Genomic DNA, 18,641 nt, shown 5'->3' on the forward strand with positions numbered 1-18,641 from the left:
GAAGGAATAAGTCTCTAGCCATCCTTAAATCTCATGACTTCCAACACCTCCCCACCTCTTCACCCCACCACGATCCTCCCACTCCCACCCCCAGCCCGTCCTAGGAGACTTTGGATCTGTTACTGTATGAGTGAGTAGCCCAGAGAGGAAACAAAGTGCCATGCCTTAGCTTTCTCTTGAACTCTCCATCGGAGTAGGTGGAGGTGGAAAGGAAACAGGAGGAAAAGGGTGGGCCCCAAGGAGTTACATGCCATAAGTCATGTTTATTCAGAAACACTGTGGTTCATATAACCCGACATGAAGGTTTAAGGGGGACAAGGCAGGTGAAGTTGTTAATGTTGGGAAGGACTGCTTACACACTGAGTACAGTCTTTAAGATCGCGCTATACTGCTATATTCTATGACAGAGATATGGCCTTTGCATATCACCACATTCCTAGAAGGCAGCTCTTCTCTGTAAAAGTGGGGTTTTATCCTTCTGTCCCCAAGCTCCCAAAATAACAACTCTGAGACTCCAATTATATTTACAGATAGCTTGGCTATAAGCTTTAGTTGTCCTCCAGCTAGCTCATTTATTATCATCCCATATGCTATTCTAACTGCCATGTGGCTGGTTCCTCTGTTCACCTCCCATGCTTCTGTCCTCCTCCATGTGCCTGGGCAAATCCCTGTACTGCTCTCTATCCACTACCAGCTGTCCCACCTCCTATTTTCTTTCTCAGCTCATTGGCCATAAGCTTGTTGTTGACAGGTGATGCCTATAAGAGATACTCTCTACACTCGGCTAGGATTTTTGTCGTAGCACCCTATGTGCTCTTTTCTCCACAAGGTGCTAATTTCCTGAGGGTACAGGCTATGCCTTAATTATTTTTGTATCCGCTCAGTGACGAATGGCTCTGTTTATAGTACTAATAGCAAAGCTAAGTGATGATGTTGTGAGCCTTGGTTTCCAAAGAAGCTTTCTCATAAGAGGCTCATCATAACCTTCTCTTATGAATAGTATTATTTCAGTTACTAAAAAATGTTTCCAGACCTTAGAAATAGAACTTAAACCTGTTCATAGTCTGCTCACTATAGAAGACACAGAGAGCATGCCCTCTCTTTCAAAAATCTGCTGTCAGTTCACAGCAGCTGGTAGTCAAAGGTTTAAACTAGCGTACAACAATCAAGACTTCCTAGATATCGTCCACTGTTTATTCTTCTGACTGGTCTAAACAAGTCACAGCAACAGCTGTGTGTGACAAGCAGTCATCGGATTCTGGCTGCAGGATTTTCAGTAGTATTTTCCAAGAAAGGAATTCTGTAATTAATGATCTGCCAACATCCCATTACAGCCATCATTGTAGAATTAATATTCTTCCAGCTCTCCCATTTGAGAGTTGGCACATGGTGGCTGTGCACAGAACTAGCTTTTCAACATGTATCAGACTGAATGTTAAATGGAGCAGCCTTTACTTTCCCCATCTTTTTAGTCCACGCTTCGCATCTTTCCACATTCTGCTTCCATTACCCTGAATCATAATCACATTTGTTTTTCTTTTAAAGTACACAGAACTTTAGTCACCTTTCTCACTGCTCTCTAGGATCTAGAATATTGCATACTCTCATGTGCAGTGGCATTCTACTCTGTGCTGACTCTCGTTTAGAAAAAATGAGCATTGGCTTCTTATTTCAGAAGGCACACAGTCCATGGTGCTGGGGAGGTGAGGGACGGGGAGTAGCCTGTCAGGCTGGTTTTGCAGTCAGGGTGCAGTGCAGGTCTGAGAAGTTCGTCTCCTTATAGAATTATACTGTTTCTCAGCATGACTCTTCTCTACTATTTTATTTTGTAATTTTTTTTTATTCATTCATTATCTTGATAGGTCTGCTGGGAACTGGTTTCCAGCTGTTTGGCTATGAAGAGAAACTCCAGACCAATCCTTTACAGCATCTCTTTGATGTAAGTTGGTTAGATAACCATAATAGGGATTTCCCCCTAAAGGTTGACTTGAGGACACAGTTTTCCCTCACTGTACATGTACCCTAAACCAGCCTAGGGTAGATAAGCTTTTCTGTACTTCACTTCTGGATATACTTGAATAGAAAGTATCTAAGTTTGATTGTTGTCAAGGGCAGGGAAACTTACCCTGTTGTTTCAGGAGAGGTGGATGTGCAAACCAATTCAGATTGGGGGCAGAGGAGATTCTCAGGTTCCTAGGTGCATTGTTTTGAGAGAGAAGTGTGTACATAAAACTATTATCCCGGATTTTTGTCAGCTTGTCACAAGCTAGAGTCATCTGAAAGGAGGGATTCTCAGCTAAGAAAATGCCTCTATGAGATTGCCTGTAGGCAAGTGTGAGGGGTATTCTCTTGATTAATGGTCCATGTGGGTGGCGCCACCCTGGGCAAGTGGTTCTGAGATTTATAAGAAAGCAAAGTGAGCAGGCCAAAAAGGAGCAAGCCAGTAAGCACTCCTCCATTGCTTCTGCTTTAGCTCCTGCCTCTAGGTTCCTGCCTTAAAGTCCTTCCCTGACTTCCCCTCAGCACTGGGCTGTGGTTGGAATGAGTAAGCCAAATAAACCCTTTGTTTCCCAAATTGCCATGGGTTAGGGTGTTTTATTACAGCCATAGAACATAGCTAGGGCAGAAATTGATTCCAGGAGTATCCCCTATAGGCTCGGACAGCATTCCTAACTGCAGCTGACGTTTCAAGTCCTAGCAGCTCAGCTTGATCCTATGGTCCTGTGGTGAAACAGCATGCAGAGCAGTCAGGGCTGTTGAAGAGCCTCCTGTTCCATCCAGGTCCTACCCAATGCTAGCAGCTTTCCAAGTCACATGGTATATGGGCCAGAGTACCATACCCAAGTGAGGAATATGTTGCCTCCAAACTCTGGTTAGGTCGACTAAAAGTGCTGTACTTCCCTCGGCAGTGAGAAGGGCCACATGGAAGGAATACTCTGCATCTCCATGGCACCTAGCAATGTAGAAGGCACAATTCAAGGCGTGTTTGTGGGCTATTGCTGGGACAGACCTGACCGTGTGTGCTGAAGGATTATGGGAGTGTTTGAAATGTTGAGCTAGAAAAGCCATTGACTACTTGGAGCCCATTAAGCTATTGTGGAAACTTAGAAGATAAAGCTGAGAAAGGTGTTGTTAATGGAGGCCTGCACGTGAAGCTTCAGAAGGAAGTTTTGAGAATTCCTCAGAGAATATCAGGAGGACTGTTTATTGTAATATTTTGAATTAACAATCTGTGTTTCTGGTCAGTGGCTTTGAGGAATCAGCTGTGATTAAGAGACCAGAATCATTCAGTTGAAGCATTCTTGTTTTACTCTGCCAATCAATTCTGGTTACCTGGTTCATTACTGAGGAAGCCCAGGCAGGAGGTGATGCAGAGGCATGGAGGGGTACTGCTTACTGGCTTGCTCCCTATGGCTTGCTTGCTCAGTCTGCTTTCTTATATACCTAGGACCTCCTGCCCTTGTCAGCCATCAGTCAAGTCAGTATCCCACAGGTTTGCCTGTAGGCTACTCCGATGAGCACAGTATCTCAACTGAGATTCCCCACACTCAGGTGAGTGTAGCTTGTGTTACGTTTACAGAGGACCAGCCAGTACAGTGTATCAAGTTGTCAGTGGGTCAGTTGTCCTGATTTGTTTCTATTGCCTATCCTCATCAATATGGCACCTTTAATAATTTTTTGCTAGAGATATTAAGTTGTTTTACTAGCATGTATGCCATGTGTAGCACATTTGCCATGTGCAGAGTATGGAAGTTACAGAACAACTTTTGGGAGTTGACTCTCCTTTCCTCTATCTTTGGGTTCAGGCAACTGAACTCACATCATCAACCATGAATATCAAGGGCTTTTATCAGCCAATCCATCTTGCTTGATACAGATTTTAGAACATGCTTCATTGCATACTGCTTATTCAAATTCATGGAAAAATTCTTGTGGAATATAGCAGCAACCTGTCATAATGTTACTAGACTTAGGAGTTATAACCTGTGCCCCAACAAGCCAGGTTTGGCTACCCATCCTTGATAAGCCCAGTTGAAAGTCATATTAATAGTGAAAAATAGGAATAGACTTATTTCATATGGCTACATTGAATCTGGAATTACAGTTGTGAACTGCTGTGTGGGTGCTGAGAATTGAACTCATGTCCTATGGGAGAACATCTCTCCATAACTTCTTTGTTTTAATTACTTTTAGAAGGGCTAGAATAAGCATGTCCATCCGAGTTTGAGATACAATCTTGCCTCAAACTTATTTGGGAGTTTCTATTTTAGTTACTTTTCTATTGCCATAAAAAACACGACAAACAAAGCAATTTATAAAAGAACACATTTAATTCAGAGCTTGCTTACAGTTTCAGAGGGTTTGTCCATGATCATTATCACAGGGAGCATAGCAGCAGGCAGGCAGGCAGGCAGGCATGGCCCTGGAGCAGTAGCTGAGAGTTTAAATTCTGATCCAGGGAGGAGGCAGAGAACAAAAGGTTGCTTGTGGTATAGGATTTGATTTGATTTTGTTGCTTTTTCTGGGTAGCTCTGGCTACCTGGAATTCATTCTGTAGACCATGTAACCTTGAACTCACAGAGATCCACCAGCCTCTACCTCTGGTTGCTGAGTGCTGGGATTAAAGATGTGCACCACCACTGCTTGGTTCATCCTTACAACTTTCAAATGACTAATGTATCTGTGTTTTCACAGATGAGAAGTGCAGATCTTCACACTAGTAAGCCGTCTCACACACGTAGCCTTATTGCTGAGCTCACCAGTTAGAATAGGCTGGCTAGCCAACAAGAGATCTGCCTGGCTCCAATATCCTAAACATATGCCGTGGCATCTGTCTTTTGTTGTTTGTTTGTGTGTGTGTGTGTCCTCTGCATCTGTAGTGTGATGGTTAGTGCTGATCGTCAACTTGGCAGGATTTGGAATCATCCTAGGACAGGAGCCTCCTGGCACACGTGAGGGAGTAGCCTCTGACTGTTCCTATGAGAGGTTATTTAAGCATGTGAGCATCCACCCTAGAACATCCACATTGCTCTGTGGGGTTGGGTCCTAGACTGCAGAAAAAGGAGAACTCTGCCTAAACACAAGCTGTCATCTTTCTGCTTCATGACGGTGGAGGCAATGTGACCAGCTCCTGTTGCCATGAACAGTGAACCACATGATAAGCTCCTCTTTCCATAAGGTGCTTGTATGTGGGCATTTTATCACAGCCAACAGGAATAACCCATGGCATCGACTTTTCCAACTGAGGTGTCTCCCTAGCCCCTCAGAGCCTGTCTGCTTATTCATCACCGCACTGTGGAGCATCCTCTGCAAAGTTACTTTACTTATACGTGCCTAGGATGCTTCCCAGTGTGCTCAGATTTAGTTCACAGGGTTTCTGATGGCTCGTCTCAGAAGCATCAGTTAGCTGTGTGTGTTTCTTGTTGTTTCTTTAAAAGAACAATAACACCCTAAGGCATGACACAGCCTCAGTGTCAAACAAACAGTGAGCTTGTTTGTTCATATTATAACTGTGAGTTTCTAATGAGGTAAACATTCAATTGCATTCAAAGACAGAAGACACAAGTATATGCATTAATGGGTCTAAGATGCCAACCTTATGCTAATCATCTGTTGCATTTGTCAACTTGACAACTCAGCACTGCTAAAAATGATCAGAGGGTGGCATTAAAAACCCTGCACCAAGAAGTTAACTGTGCCCAAGTGACTAATGGTTCCAGTGATGTATTTTAAAGGATTGGGATGCAAGAGTGTTTCCACTTCCCTTATTTTGTGCTACTGTATAATAAAGCAGGCCATCCGGAGAGCGGCAGTAATGAGCTTAGTGGAATTTCAAACCAAAAGTCATATGGTGTTTGCCAATTCCAACATCAGAACTCTTGGGAAGGTTAATAACCCTCTTAAGGAAGTTAGATGTGCTTAGTTTGTTCTTTATTAGATAAACAACTGATTTTTACATTTTGATGATTGAAGAAAAGTTGTACTTTTATTCTCAACAACACTATACTACAGCACGCTGTCTTACTAGCAACCACACTTTAAATTTTCCTTTTTATTCTCTGGAATGTAAATGTACCTAAAAAAAAAAAAAAAGCTGTCTCCGAAATTCATACTTTCTAAAATAAAGGATTTATATTGATTTTAAATTTAAATTTCAGAATTATATTACATGTGTGAATGAAAGGAAACTAATTCTAAACTGTTGACTATTACAGTTTTAGTTATTTATAGGCAAACTGTAAAAGAGTAATATTTCTATGTTATATACTTTAATAAAATATTTGTACATATACAAAGAGTGATTTGGTTATCACCACTTAACAGATACTTTAAAATGTAGGAGGGGTTTTTGTTTCATTTTGATTTATATTTTTTAGGAAAATATTTCTAATAGTTTTTTCTTGAAACATTCACATCAATAGATTGACTGTATAATAGATTACTTGTTTTATTTTTATTAAAATAAAATTACCCCCTTTCTGCTCCGGTCTTGCACGCTGCATGAGAGAAAGCATACTGTAATGGTCCTTTTGTCCTGGCGCTTCTTGTTCTCTCCTCTCAGTAGATCCTTTTCTGCTCATAGATAACCCCACTTCTTTCAGAGTATCATATTTAAGCATATATGCCTAGTAGATCAATCAGTGTGTATGTGTGTGTGTGTGTCCCCAGTAGAACATTATGCAGTCCTAAGTAATGAGTTACATCATTTTCAGAAAATAGAATAGAACTGGAGATTGATTGTTCTATTAAGCCAGACCTGCAATGAATACAGTCTGGAAATGAGCATGATTCTATGGATATTTGTTTGTACATTATGTGTATATATGAGGCGTGTGTGACTTGAAGTGACTGTCTGAGACCACTCATGGATATAACTGTCTGTTCCTGTATTAGTGTATTAATAGCATTTGTTCATTCATGTCTGCTTGCTTTTGCCTTTGGGTGCTGGGATTAGGAGCTCCTTGTCACACACCCATTTTGTCTTTGGCAACAGTAAAATCGGTTTCTGTGTAAATGTTGTTGCTGTGGTGTTCTACTGTATAAAGGTTTAGATGCCTTATTGTTTTGTAGAGTTTTTAGCAATTTCTATTGTCTTTGTATAGAGTCAGTTTAGCAGCCTTCTGGACTCATTCATGTTTCAAGGTGGGAGTGAGTTATTTACAGCTTCTAGGAAAAATTCCTTGTAGTCTATATGTATAACTGCAACCTTAATTGAACTATACTGTTAATATTTATTGTTATATATTAATAGTATGTTGTGGATATTGGGAAAAAAAACAATTTAAACTGCATTAGAAGTGACCCCTCAGTAAACCATCAACCCCTTTCCAGTTGGATATAGAACTAAACCAAGGTTGGATTGTGTTAAGAACCCCCTAACTGCTATTCCTTGTAATGCTTAAGAGTTGAGATTAGAGTGTACTTAAGCTTTCTAAGAAGTATTTCTGTTTGCCATCATTACCTGTTTAGCTGGTCTTTTGTAGACTAAAAGAATAGCTTTAAATCATTTCATTAAAAGTAGATCCTGGTACCAATACCTGACTTAATAAAAATTGGAATTAAAAAAAAAAAGTAGCTCCTGAACCACATGTGCACAAGAATGGGCTGGGGTGCCCAGGGATGGTCGGGTGGGCTCCAGGATCCCCACCCCCCACAGCTCAGCTCTTTGCTACTGACAATTCAGGGACCAGGGAGTCATCGCCCTCAGGTGTGTACCTGCTCATACACTCTAAACCAGAACTTAGTAGATGATTCCAGTCCAGCAGTCACACGGATGGGTCACAAACCTGAAGCAGAAGCCCTGAATCTGGGATATGTAGAGAGGAATAGAGGTTGGTAATGGGGGAGAAACAGATAAGGGAGGGACAGGGAAAGTGCAGTCGGAATATATATAAAGACAAACAATGAGAATAATGTTTAAGTAGCTGTGAAATCTTCCACTCATCTTTTATTTTCTGGGTTAAGCCATGCTACTTTGATTAGCCTTTCTCATGAACTTTCAAAAGGGGTAAGATGATTTAAACAAACAAAAAAATATCCCAAACTGTCAGCTTAATGAAAGAGTTGAAAAATTCTTTGTCATGTGGCCTCTTGGTTAACTTTCCATGAGGACTCTGGATTGTGTTTGGTTTCTTTTCTGTGGCGATAACAGCATATAATAATGTATTTAATGTACTTTTAGGTTTATGTACAAGTTAATAAAGAAGCAACAGATGATAAAAATGTAACAAAATTGGCACACGAATTCTTCCACCGACTAGAAATGGGTGACACGCAGGCACTGTCACTGTGGCAGAGATTCCGAGACTTGAGCATTGAAGAGTACACCCAGATTTACAAGGTACCCTGCAGTCTCTGTGCTCCCTTTCCTGGGTCGCTTGGCTAGTGCTGCTGCTTACAGCCTGCTGTGCAAGCTCTTACTTAAGCATAGATTCTAGTTTAGTTGAAAATTCAGTGGAATGTTGTTCTTGGGGTAGAGAGCTAAAATACAAAACACCCCAGAGCAGTGCCAGGTCAGCACTACTCATAGCCCTTACTCTCGCAAGGAACTTAACTTGTGAGATAGTACTGGGTGCTGCAAAGGGGGCTCTGGAGTACTCGGGCACAGTGAGCAGCTGCACGAAAGTGGAGCTAGAGGAGCTTGACAGACACCCTTTCCAGGGCTCTACTGGATCATGCAGACTTCTGGTTCTGTAACCATCCTCAGTCGCACAGGGCCCAGCAGGTGCCCCTGGCTGCATGAGCACCTTTAGTGTGACTAAGGAACTACCAGAGTAAATGCTCAGTGCTATTGACTTCTGTTACAAAGCCATAAATACCTGTGACTACTATAGTGAACACCAGAATCATGGCCAATATGGTATGTGTGTGTCATTAGAAAGTTTAACTTTTATTTTTCTGATCTTTGTGACAGTTGGTAAGACATCTTTAAATTTGTCTTAGTGTAAAACAATATAACTAACATTTTTCTTGTATTTCTAAATCTTAGCGTCTTGGAATATACTTTGATGAATATTCAGGAGAATCATTTTATCGTGAAAAATCTCAAGATGTCTTAAAGTTGCTTGACAGCAAAGGACTTCTACAGAAAACAGCGTATGATCGAGTTACTATTCTTTCTTCCTTTTTCTTTAAGATTGTGACTCGCTTTCTGCCCTGGAACTCACTGTAGACCAAGCTGGCCTCAAACTCAGAGATCTTCCTGCTTCTGCCTCTCAAGTGCTGCACCACCTCTCCTAGCCCCATGTGCTGTGTGTGCTGGCATTAGTCAGCTGTGTGACAGTAATATAGTCTCTGAGCTTCTTTGCCATCTGTCCCCTCTTGCTAGGGGCGGTCGGTGGTGCAGACCTTTCCTCTCAGCACTGGGGAGGCAGAATCAGGACGTTCTCTCTGACTTCCATGACAGACAGTCAGGGCCACATGGGGAGACTCTGTAGCCGAAAAGGTACTTTTCCACGCTGTGCATGGGGAAACACGCCTATAATCTGTAAGCAGGAGGCCGAGATGGAAGAGTCATGAGTGCAAGGATGGCGTGAACGTATGTCAAATAATGAGATGCTTTGTCACATGCTGTATAGCATTTTCATTGCCAAAATTCTCAGCTCACAGCGGTAAGGGAGGCACCTGCTAAAGTATGAAGTATAAAGACGATGTGGCCTGCCTCAGGTTACATCAATTGATCCTGCCGTGAAGACAGGAAGCAGAACACTTTTGTGGCTTGATGTTGCCTTCAAAAGTATTTAAGGCAACTTATGAATAGGTTTGCTGTAACAGGCTTTCAATGAGTGAGGCAGAGAAATTAGGGAATAGCAGGAAAAACAGTATAAAGTCAGATAATGGTCGCGCATCCTTGTTGGCAGTGTTGCCTGGCATGTAGTAGAATCCCTTCCTTTTTGAGAGACTTGACAAATGACAATTTTGTGTTTTCATGTTGTTGTTTCCATATGTGCATTGTGGACCAGCAAGGTCAGGTGCATCAGCACACATAGATAGCTGTGGTGAGAATGAACGATGCACCTCACATTCTCAGCCGTGATGTGAGCATCCTAACACATGTGAGAAACTGTCGTTGGAGTTTTAATTTTCACCACCTCCAGCCAACTTGGTGGTTTTGACTACTGTTGCTTATAGCTTGAACTGACACTACTTACTGTTCTGTGAGCAAAAAAAAAAAAAAAATAGCCTCTGCTTTGCCAAAAATGCTATCGCTATTCTACCCCCAAAGTAGAATTAATATATTGACTTAGAATTTGCCTCTTTCATTTTCTAGAAAGGGAAATGTTGTAGTAGATCTCTCTGGGACTGGAGACCTCTCTTCTGTCTGCACTGTGATGCGAAGTGATGGAACCTCTCTCTATGCAACCAGGTTTGTAGCATGAGGACGATGAGCACAGCCGCATGTGACTTCACACATCTCAGATCCTAAGATCAGTGCAGGTTATCAGCTTATCCTCGCAACCGTTACAAAAGGCCTAGTTGCAAAATAGAAACCTGTCACTTGGATATTTTAGGAATATTTACTCCGTTTCTAGTTATTGACAGTTGCAATCCCAGGAAGATTTAATATGAGAAGACGGGGACTCTATATTCACATTTTATTCAATATTATGATCTGTTTACAGCTGAAAAAGTCATTCCATGTTCCTTCATAACCATATGTTGAGGGGTTTTAATAAGTGCACATTGTCAGGAAATATTTTCTAAAAACCACCGAGCCAGGGTTCGGTGATGATCTCATGCATTAAAGACCATTCTACACGCATGTAAATGGCAAAGCTCATCGTACTGTGAAAGAATAGGCTGAGGACGAGGTGGGCTCCTGCATGCATCCCTGTGGAAGGGACACTCATTGCTCATATAGAAGAAGAGATGCACTTTGTATGCACACGTGGAAGACAAGGCAGGACGGAGAAGCAGCCAGCCAGCCAGTGCAGGCAAAAGGTTCCAGTGCCTCCAGGCCCGAGTTTCAAGTCGCTCACAAACCACTATATACATTTCTTTTGTTTGTTATCATTGTGGCACTAGGAATAAACCCAAGATTATGTGTATGTTAGGCAAGCATGTACCACTGACCTATGCCAACAGCCTTACAGAGTACTTTTATAATGTAATGGTATTTTTGCTATTGAATACCATCATTATTATAAGTAACTTGAAGCAACCGATGAATTTTCCTAGTGACCCTTAAAGAATTCATCTTTTTAAATATATATATATATATTTTTTTCTTTAATCTTTTTTACAGTCCAGTCGTTATCCCTCTCCTGGTCTATCCTTGGACAGTTGCTCATCCCATTACTCCTCTCCCAACCCCCACCCCCTGTCTCCAAGAGGCTGTCCCCACCCCCACCCCCACCCCCACCCCCCTAGACCTCCCTACTCCCTGGGACCTCAAGTCTCTGGAGGGTTATAGGCTGGGCCGAAAGTTTTTAATCATACAAACTAGAAAGCAGGTACTTCTTTGGCTTTTTTGTCATTTACATTGTTACTGTGTTATTTGAGAAAGTATATTGCCAAAAAGTAACGATTAGATGTTTCTTTTCAGGAGAGGCTTGGTTAATTATATAACACCTATAAGATAGGATTTAATGCTTATTTTTCTCCCTGTTTGTTTATTTTTAGTTGATTTTTAAATTACATCTCCCAAGGCCTTGGACTTATTTTTCAAGTCTAATTTTGTTGTTACTTGTTACCAAAGCATACTGGCTACAAGGATAATTTACATGCTCTAGGCTACAGAATTACACAGATTTTAGTTACTGTTACAAAGTAAGTAAAAGTAATTATAACCCTCCCTCTTCTCCCCAGGGACCTTGCAGCTGCTATACATCGCATGGACAAGTACAATTTTGACACAATGATTTATGTCGTAAGTAATCACAATACAAACCCTACCTCATGAAACTAGAGAGAGAGACAGGAAACCAGAGCAGGGGGATGGCGTAGTGCGTCAGGTGCTTGCTTGCTTTGGATGCCTGATGATGCCAGTTCAATTCCTAAAACCCAGGTAATGACAGAGAGTGGACTACACACTTCTCCTCTGACTTCTCCATGTGAGTCCTGGCACAATGCCTGCTCACATATGTGCCCACACACACAGAAAAAAAGAAAAATATGTTGAAAAAAATTACAAAAACAATTTTGTCTAACTACATAAAATACTAAGTTTATTAAGAGAGTGAATTCTTTTTTAAACTTATTCTTAAAAAGACTCAAAAAATCATTTATATTGCTTCATAGTGAAAAAATTTACCAAAATTAAGAAGGTGATTATATGAAATTACTATATATGAGTTATTGAAAGACAGTTGTGCTTGTTCTGTTGATGCACTTAGAAAAAATATTATTGTAATTTGGTTTGTGTGGAAGAATTAGTAACCTGGAAATTTTCCTCTTCTGTTTAAAATTGCATCAAGGGACTAGAGAAACCGCTCAGCATAATGTTAGGCCAGACACTACACACCTGTGCTATATAGACATATATGCAGGCAAAACACTCAAATACATAAATAAATAAATCTTTTAAAAATTTTAAGTAAAATTTAAAAACTGTATCAACTCATTATATTATAGTCTTATTTAATATGTAAACTTTACTGGTATACATAAAATAAAGCATATGTTAGAATTATGTTTTTAAAAATAAAAATTACATTAAAAATCTTGTAATACCTTAAAGACAAGAAATTTCAGGCTAGCAGTGTTTCTGTGCACCCTTCTATACATACATGGTGTGCCATGTCAAATCAGATGGGCATTTGTAGAAACATGCAAATCTCATGAGGTATTCATGCATTATCTATAGGCTAGTTTTATGGAACTGTATCACATGTTCAGATCTGTGTCTCCACGACCACATTAGAACATGGAACTGCTCTGTAACAAAGCAGACTCGCTGATGAGCCACCAGCTAATCATTGTCCCCTCCAGCCCTTACTTTGATCTTTATTATAAAAACTGTCACTGAGGGTGGTGTGTAATGGAGTCATGCAGTATGGAACTGTCCACCCAAGATTTTTGTTTCACCCAGCATATTGACTGCCCTTGAGATCCAACCAAGCCCTTGTATTGTGAGTTGGTTCTTCTTATTGCTAACTGGGGTTCTAGTACTTTCTGCCTTTGCATGTGCTGCCACCCTCTAGACTAAGAAGTTTCCACCATCTTATTGCAGCTTAGCTTTGGTCTTGTGGAAATAGACATCCTAACCCCTGAGGGAGAAGGAAATGAAATAGAACACTCTGAGAGTCAGGGTCCATGTGTCCTTCTGTGTTAAGGTGTTGAGACCTTATTTTCCCATTCAACCTTGATGCTCTTATAGTGTGCTTACTTTAAAGATTTATTTTAACTTTTATTTATGTGTATGAGAGAGAGAATGAATGAGAGTTTGTGTTTGTGTGTGAGACGCCTGACTCGCCAGCAAGAAAGACACCACAGCAGGATCCTTCTGCAAAACGTTTATTGGGAGAGCATTGACTGCGCAGGCGAAAGACCCTGAGCCCCAGAACTGGCGCTGCTTATATAGGCCTAGGAGAGGCGTGTCTATACTTGATTGGTTATGCTTTCAGTACCTCATTTACATGCCTCGTGTCAGGCAGTGACTCGGCAAAAAACTCTATGGCACATGTGCACATTGGTTGTTTACCCATATTCATGGGCGTCGGCTTATTGAAACCAGCGCCATCTTGTAGTGGCGTTTGCTGCTTCCCACATTTGTGTGTGAGTGTGCACATGTGCGTGTGTGCATGGGTGTGAATGGTGGTGCATGTGTATACCCCCAGGGTAGAAAAGGGCATCAGATCCTCTTTAGCTGGAGTTGTGAGATGCCCAGTGTGGATGCTGGGAACCAAACTTGGGTCCTCTGGAAGAGCAGCTAGCAAGTACCCTTAAGCACTAAGCCATTTCTCCAGCATCTACTGTGTTTATTTAAAACATATCAACAATGACTTTAGTCTAATAATGATGTTAATTTTATTTAGGACCAGCCTACTTTTATTTACTAATTTGTCTTTGTTTTGTTTAAATTTAATTTTTTTTCTAAGGCAGACAAAGGGCAAAGAAGGCATTTTCAGCAAGTGTTCCAACTGCTGGAGATGATGGGATACGACTGGGCGGAAAGGTAGAATCCTTGTTGTTCTTCTTGCTGATCAAGGCCACTAACTCCTTATGTCACCAATCCTCAGAGCATAACTACAGTCATTTATGTTCAGTTCTCTTTTCAGGATGTTGGTATAGAAAGGCAGATTGATTTTGTGTTAATTTACACCTTGATAAATGTATTTAATCATTTTATATATTGATGTCTGCTGTCAGTGTTTTGGTTTTCAGTTACTAATATGCATTTCTTCTTCCTTATAAAGGCAACTCATAATTTAATCACAAACTATTATCTCAGTAAAATGAAACTTTGGTGGACTGCAAAAACTTACATCTTATTTTTTTAATTTACAATTCATTAGTTATACATAATGATATCTTAATGCAGTGTACATATTGTATGTTGTCATATTCCCACTGAGCCCCTCTTCTCCCACTCCCGCTGGCCCCTTCCCGTGAGTCTTCCTACTTATTTGCCAGTGATTTGTTAGGTTGCTTAAAGCTCCTGGGTGGCGTGTTATTGATAGATGCATGGATGACCTTTTGAGGGCAATAGTACTGACAAAAATCTCTCTCCCTTCAACTAGTCACTGCCTGTTTGTCCTCAGGGAGGTGTAGGGCCTCATAAAGAGGGAGTGTTTTAATGGGGGATGGAGGGGCAGGGCAGACTGGCAGGTTCACAGTTACTGTGAGTTCATTAATGTATTGTCCCTGCCATACCTAAAAGACATCGTTCTACAACACTCATATTCATACTTTTCCTGCCCACCCACACCACCCACCCTCGTTCCAAAATGTTCACTGAACCTAGGAGGGGTGATTTAGGTGACACACTCAGGACTCGGCACTCAGCAGCCACTCTGTAGTTACTCGGAATTCACTGTTGCCCACTGGGTAAAGAAGTTTCTCTGACCAAAGCTGACAGAAGGCACTTTCATGAGTAGTTCCATTTGTCAAAATAACCCCAGTAGTTTCTTCACTAAGGCTTATTAACCACCATGCTGTTAGCTCTAGCTACGTATACATTAGCAGGTATGACCATGCTGTTAGCTCTAGCTACGTATCCATTAGCAGGTATGACCATGCTGTTAGCTCTAGCTACGTATCCATTAGCAGGTATGACCATGCTGTTAGCTCTAGCTACGTATACATTAGCGGGTATGACGACTTCCCCTCTGTGGAGTGGGACTCGAGTCAACTCAGGAAGCAGTTAGGTACCCCAGTGACAGTCATGCCAGGGTACAGCAATGGGCACATGTTGCCTGGCAGGCCAGCGGTCTAGCATGCAAGGTCCACAGGTGGGTAAGGTACTGAGTCCTCCTCTCTCCCAGCCTGTAGCATCGTCTGCTGTCATGAACGCTAGCCAGCAGGGAGGAAACCTCCAGTCCATTCCAGCATGACTTCTCAATGTCCTGGAACTGATGCATAGTATATCTTACCTAAGACTGTGGGCAACCAAGGAGCTTTCCTGAATAATAAGTCATAAGGCGGCATCCATCCTGGCACTGAGATTTTTTAATGAACTTATGGCTCTGAAAACAGTTTTATGCATACACATAGAGTACTGCCATTCAAACTTTTAAAATGATTTTATTTTCTAATTAACTTACAAAGTAATTGGTTTACATATAGTTTTCGTCCTTAGGTTTGGTTGTCCCTCTTCCCTCAATTATCCACCACTTAAATTCTCGTCCCCTACTCTTACTCTTTTCACTTTCATAGCAGATGTGTTTTACTGTCCCTGCCCCTACCCCTTGCCAGGACTCTCATGGGTCCCTTCCCAGCCTCTACACATAACTGACTTCTAGAAAATGCACACACGTAAACATTAGAAGTCAGGAGAGAACATAGTAGTGTTTGTTTTTCTGAGCCTGTGTTATCTCACTTATTATAAATATTGTGGATATCTACAGGTAGGATAATGAAAGTAGTCATGTCTCACACAGTACACAAAAATCAATTCTAAATGGATCCTAGACCTTTAAGTAAGATTTAAAATTGTTAGAAGAAAAAGTAGGGAAACTAGTTAAGATTTATATTTTAAATTAGACTTAAGGCAAATATAAGGACTTTCTAAATAGCACTTCAGTCACTCAGGAAATAAGAGTAACATTTAACAAATGGAACTTCATAAAATTAAGCATGTGTACATTAAAGGAAACAGTTAAGTAAAGAAAGTATACAGAGAGGGAGAAAATTTTGCCAGCCATACATGATAGAGGAGTAATATCTAGAATCTATAAGACCTTTAAAAAAAATCAAGAAAACAACCAAAGCAAAAAATGAACTATAAAACTGAAAAAAGAGGTCTCTAAAAGTTAATAAATGGTGGCACAGCACTCAGGAGACAGAGTCAGGAGGAACTGTGTGAGTTTGTGACCAGCCTGGTCTATATAGTGAGTTCCAGAACAGCCAGAGTTTGAATAGTGAGACAATTATATTTGTATTTTATATATAATACCTGTTAAACAGGTATTTTTTTAAATACCTGTTAAAATTTTTGTTTGAAACAGGATCCCCCAAAGAGGTTAGCCTTGAACTCCTTATCTTTCTGCTTCCATCTTCCAAATGCTTGAATCACCACCATGTATGCCATTTCTGGCTGCATCCTATTTATTTGGTAATTTTTTACATCTCTACTACAAAGGTTTAAAGTTTGAATTATTTTCTGAAAAAGTACTAAGGTATACTCACGTCATTTGCAATTTTTTAGCTTTTGTTAATGAATGCCTGTCCTTTTCAGGTGCCAGCATGTACCCTTCGGGATAGTAAAGGGAATGAAGACTCGAAGAGGAGATGTCACTTTTCTGGAAGATGTCTTAAATGAGGTTCAATCAAGGATGCTACAGAACATGGCTTCCATTAAGAGTAAATCCTCCTTACCAACTGCATGCTTTCATGGACGTCCCCTGAGCCTGATCAGAAGTGACTTTGAAGTGTAGTCCAGTTGTTTGTTACTGTAACGTTAGTCTTCCTTCCATGGACAGCTTTGACACTGTCATCTGGTGTCAGAGGCATCCTGTGCACTGTTTGCATCACATTTATACGTCTTGTGTGTATGCAGGTGTTCACATGCATACATTCATGCTGAGGCAAGAGGAGTTCTCGGATGCTGTCCACTTTTTATAAAACAGGCTCGGCTGGCAGGCCCTTGAGGCTCCCTAACACAGGTTACACGCATGTGCCACCACATTCAGCTTGTTTGAACATAGGTTCTGGTTCATACTCAGATCCTAGTGCTTTCGAGCTGTCATAGTTTTCTATTGCTGTGATAAGTCGCCATAACCAAAGCAACATACAAAAGAAAGCATTTAGTCTGGGGCTCCAGATGGTTAGAGCTATGACCGTCACGTGGGGATATGGCAGCAGACAGGCAAAGGTGACACTGGAACAGTAACTGGAGATCCACAAGCAAAAGGCAGAGAGAAACTGAATGACTTGGAACCTCAAAGCCCGCCCCTCGGTGACTCAGTTCCTTCAAAGATGAACTAATCATCTCCAGGCAGTACCACCAACTGGGGACCCACATTCCAGTGCGAGCCTGTGGGGCCATGCTCATTCAAAACACTGCATTGGGCAAGCACTTTACCAGCTAAGCTGTCTTCTAGCCCAGGTCCTTGTGTCGCAAATGGATCCATGTGACTAAAGTTCATGTAACTGTTTAATCTTTATCGCTGGAAAAGTAACTGCAGTATATCTAATACCTTACGAGGGATATTTCTTAAAACAAATTAGCTCACGTTTCTTCACTCTGATGTAAACAGGAGAACTGACTTAGGTAAATTAGCCCAAGTTAGAGGGTAAAGCAGCCATTATCATCTGAGTTTTGACTGTGTGTTTCAGATTTTCCTTTCTCAGGTTGATTGATTATTCCTGACCGGTATGGCACAGGGTTAAAACATCGGCCCTTATCTGTTTTCAGCCACAAAACAATTGGAGAACCCTCAGGAGACAGCAGAGAGGGTGGGGCTTGCCGCTGTCATCATCCAGGTGCGTCAGGATGCCATCCTCTAAGACCTTTGTGTGTCCTGTGTAGCAAACCCAGGGTAACAGTGTATTCTCCTCCTAGGACTTCAGAGGCGCGCTCTTATCCGACTATCAGTTCAGTTGGGATCGTGTTTTCCAGAGTCGTGGGGACACTGGAGTCTTCCTGCAGTACACCCATGCCCGCCTCTGTAGGTGAGACGGGGCTGGAGGGGACCTGCTGTGGTTCTAAGACTAGTGGTTGGCCCTCTTATCAACAGTTCTTACTCAGATCTGGGCAAAACACAGCGGCCCTCTTGTTGTTAAACATTCATTTATAGTGTAAAACACCCATTATAAGAAACACTTTCGCCGGGCAGTGGTGGCCCACGCCTTTAATCCCAGCACTTAAGAGGCAGAGGCAGAGGCAGAGGCCGGGCGTGGTGGCGCACGCCTTTAATCCCAGCACTCGGGAGGCAGAGGCAGGCGGATTTCTGAGTTCGAGGACAGCCTGGTCTACAGAGTGAGTTCCAGGACAGCCAAGGCTACACAGAGAAACCCTGTCTCGAAAAACCAAAAAAAAA

General features: G+C 41.5%; 1 protein-coding gene across 2 annotated transcripts in view; it reads left to right on the forward strand.

Moving 5' to 3' along the window:
- Rars2 (arginyl-tRNA synthetase 2, mitochondrial) overlaps positions 1 to 18,641 on the forward strand; it is a 44,163-nt gene that overhangs the window by 21,779 nt on the left and 3,743 nt on the right. For both annotated transcript variants that reach the window (XM_021160241.2, XM_029476759.1), the window contains 9 exons: positions 1,863 to 1,939; positions 8,183 to 8,341; positions 8,990 to 9,096; positions 10,271 to 10,366; positions 11,809 to 11,869; positions 14,040 to 14,116; positions 16,838 to 16,962; positions 18,017 to 18,084; positions 18,164 to 18,273. In XM_021160241.2, the coding sequence (XP_021015900.1) occupies positions 1,863 to 1,939; positions 8,183 to 8,341; positions 8,990 to 9,096; positions 10,271 to 10,366; positions 11,809 to 11,869; positions 14,040 to 14,116; positions 16,838 to 16,962; positions 18,017 to 18,084; positions 18,164 to 18,273 (880 nt within the window). The remainder of the gene's footprint in view (positions 1 to 1,862; positions 1,940 to 8,182; positions 8,342 to 8,989; positions 9,097 to 10,270; positions 10,367 to 11,808; positions 11,870 to 14,039; positions 14,117 to 16,837; positions 16,963 to 18,016; positions 18,085 to 18,163; positions 18,274 to 18,641) is intronic.

This window comes from Mus caroli, chromosome 4 (assembly GCF_900094665.2).
Source record: "Mus caroli chromosome 4, CAROLI_EIJ_v1.1, whole genome shotgun sequence".
Lineage (NCBI taxonomy): Eukaryota > Metazoa > Chordata > Mammalia > Rodentia > Muridae > Mus > Mus caroli.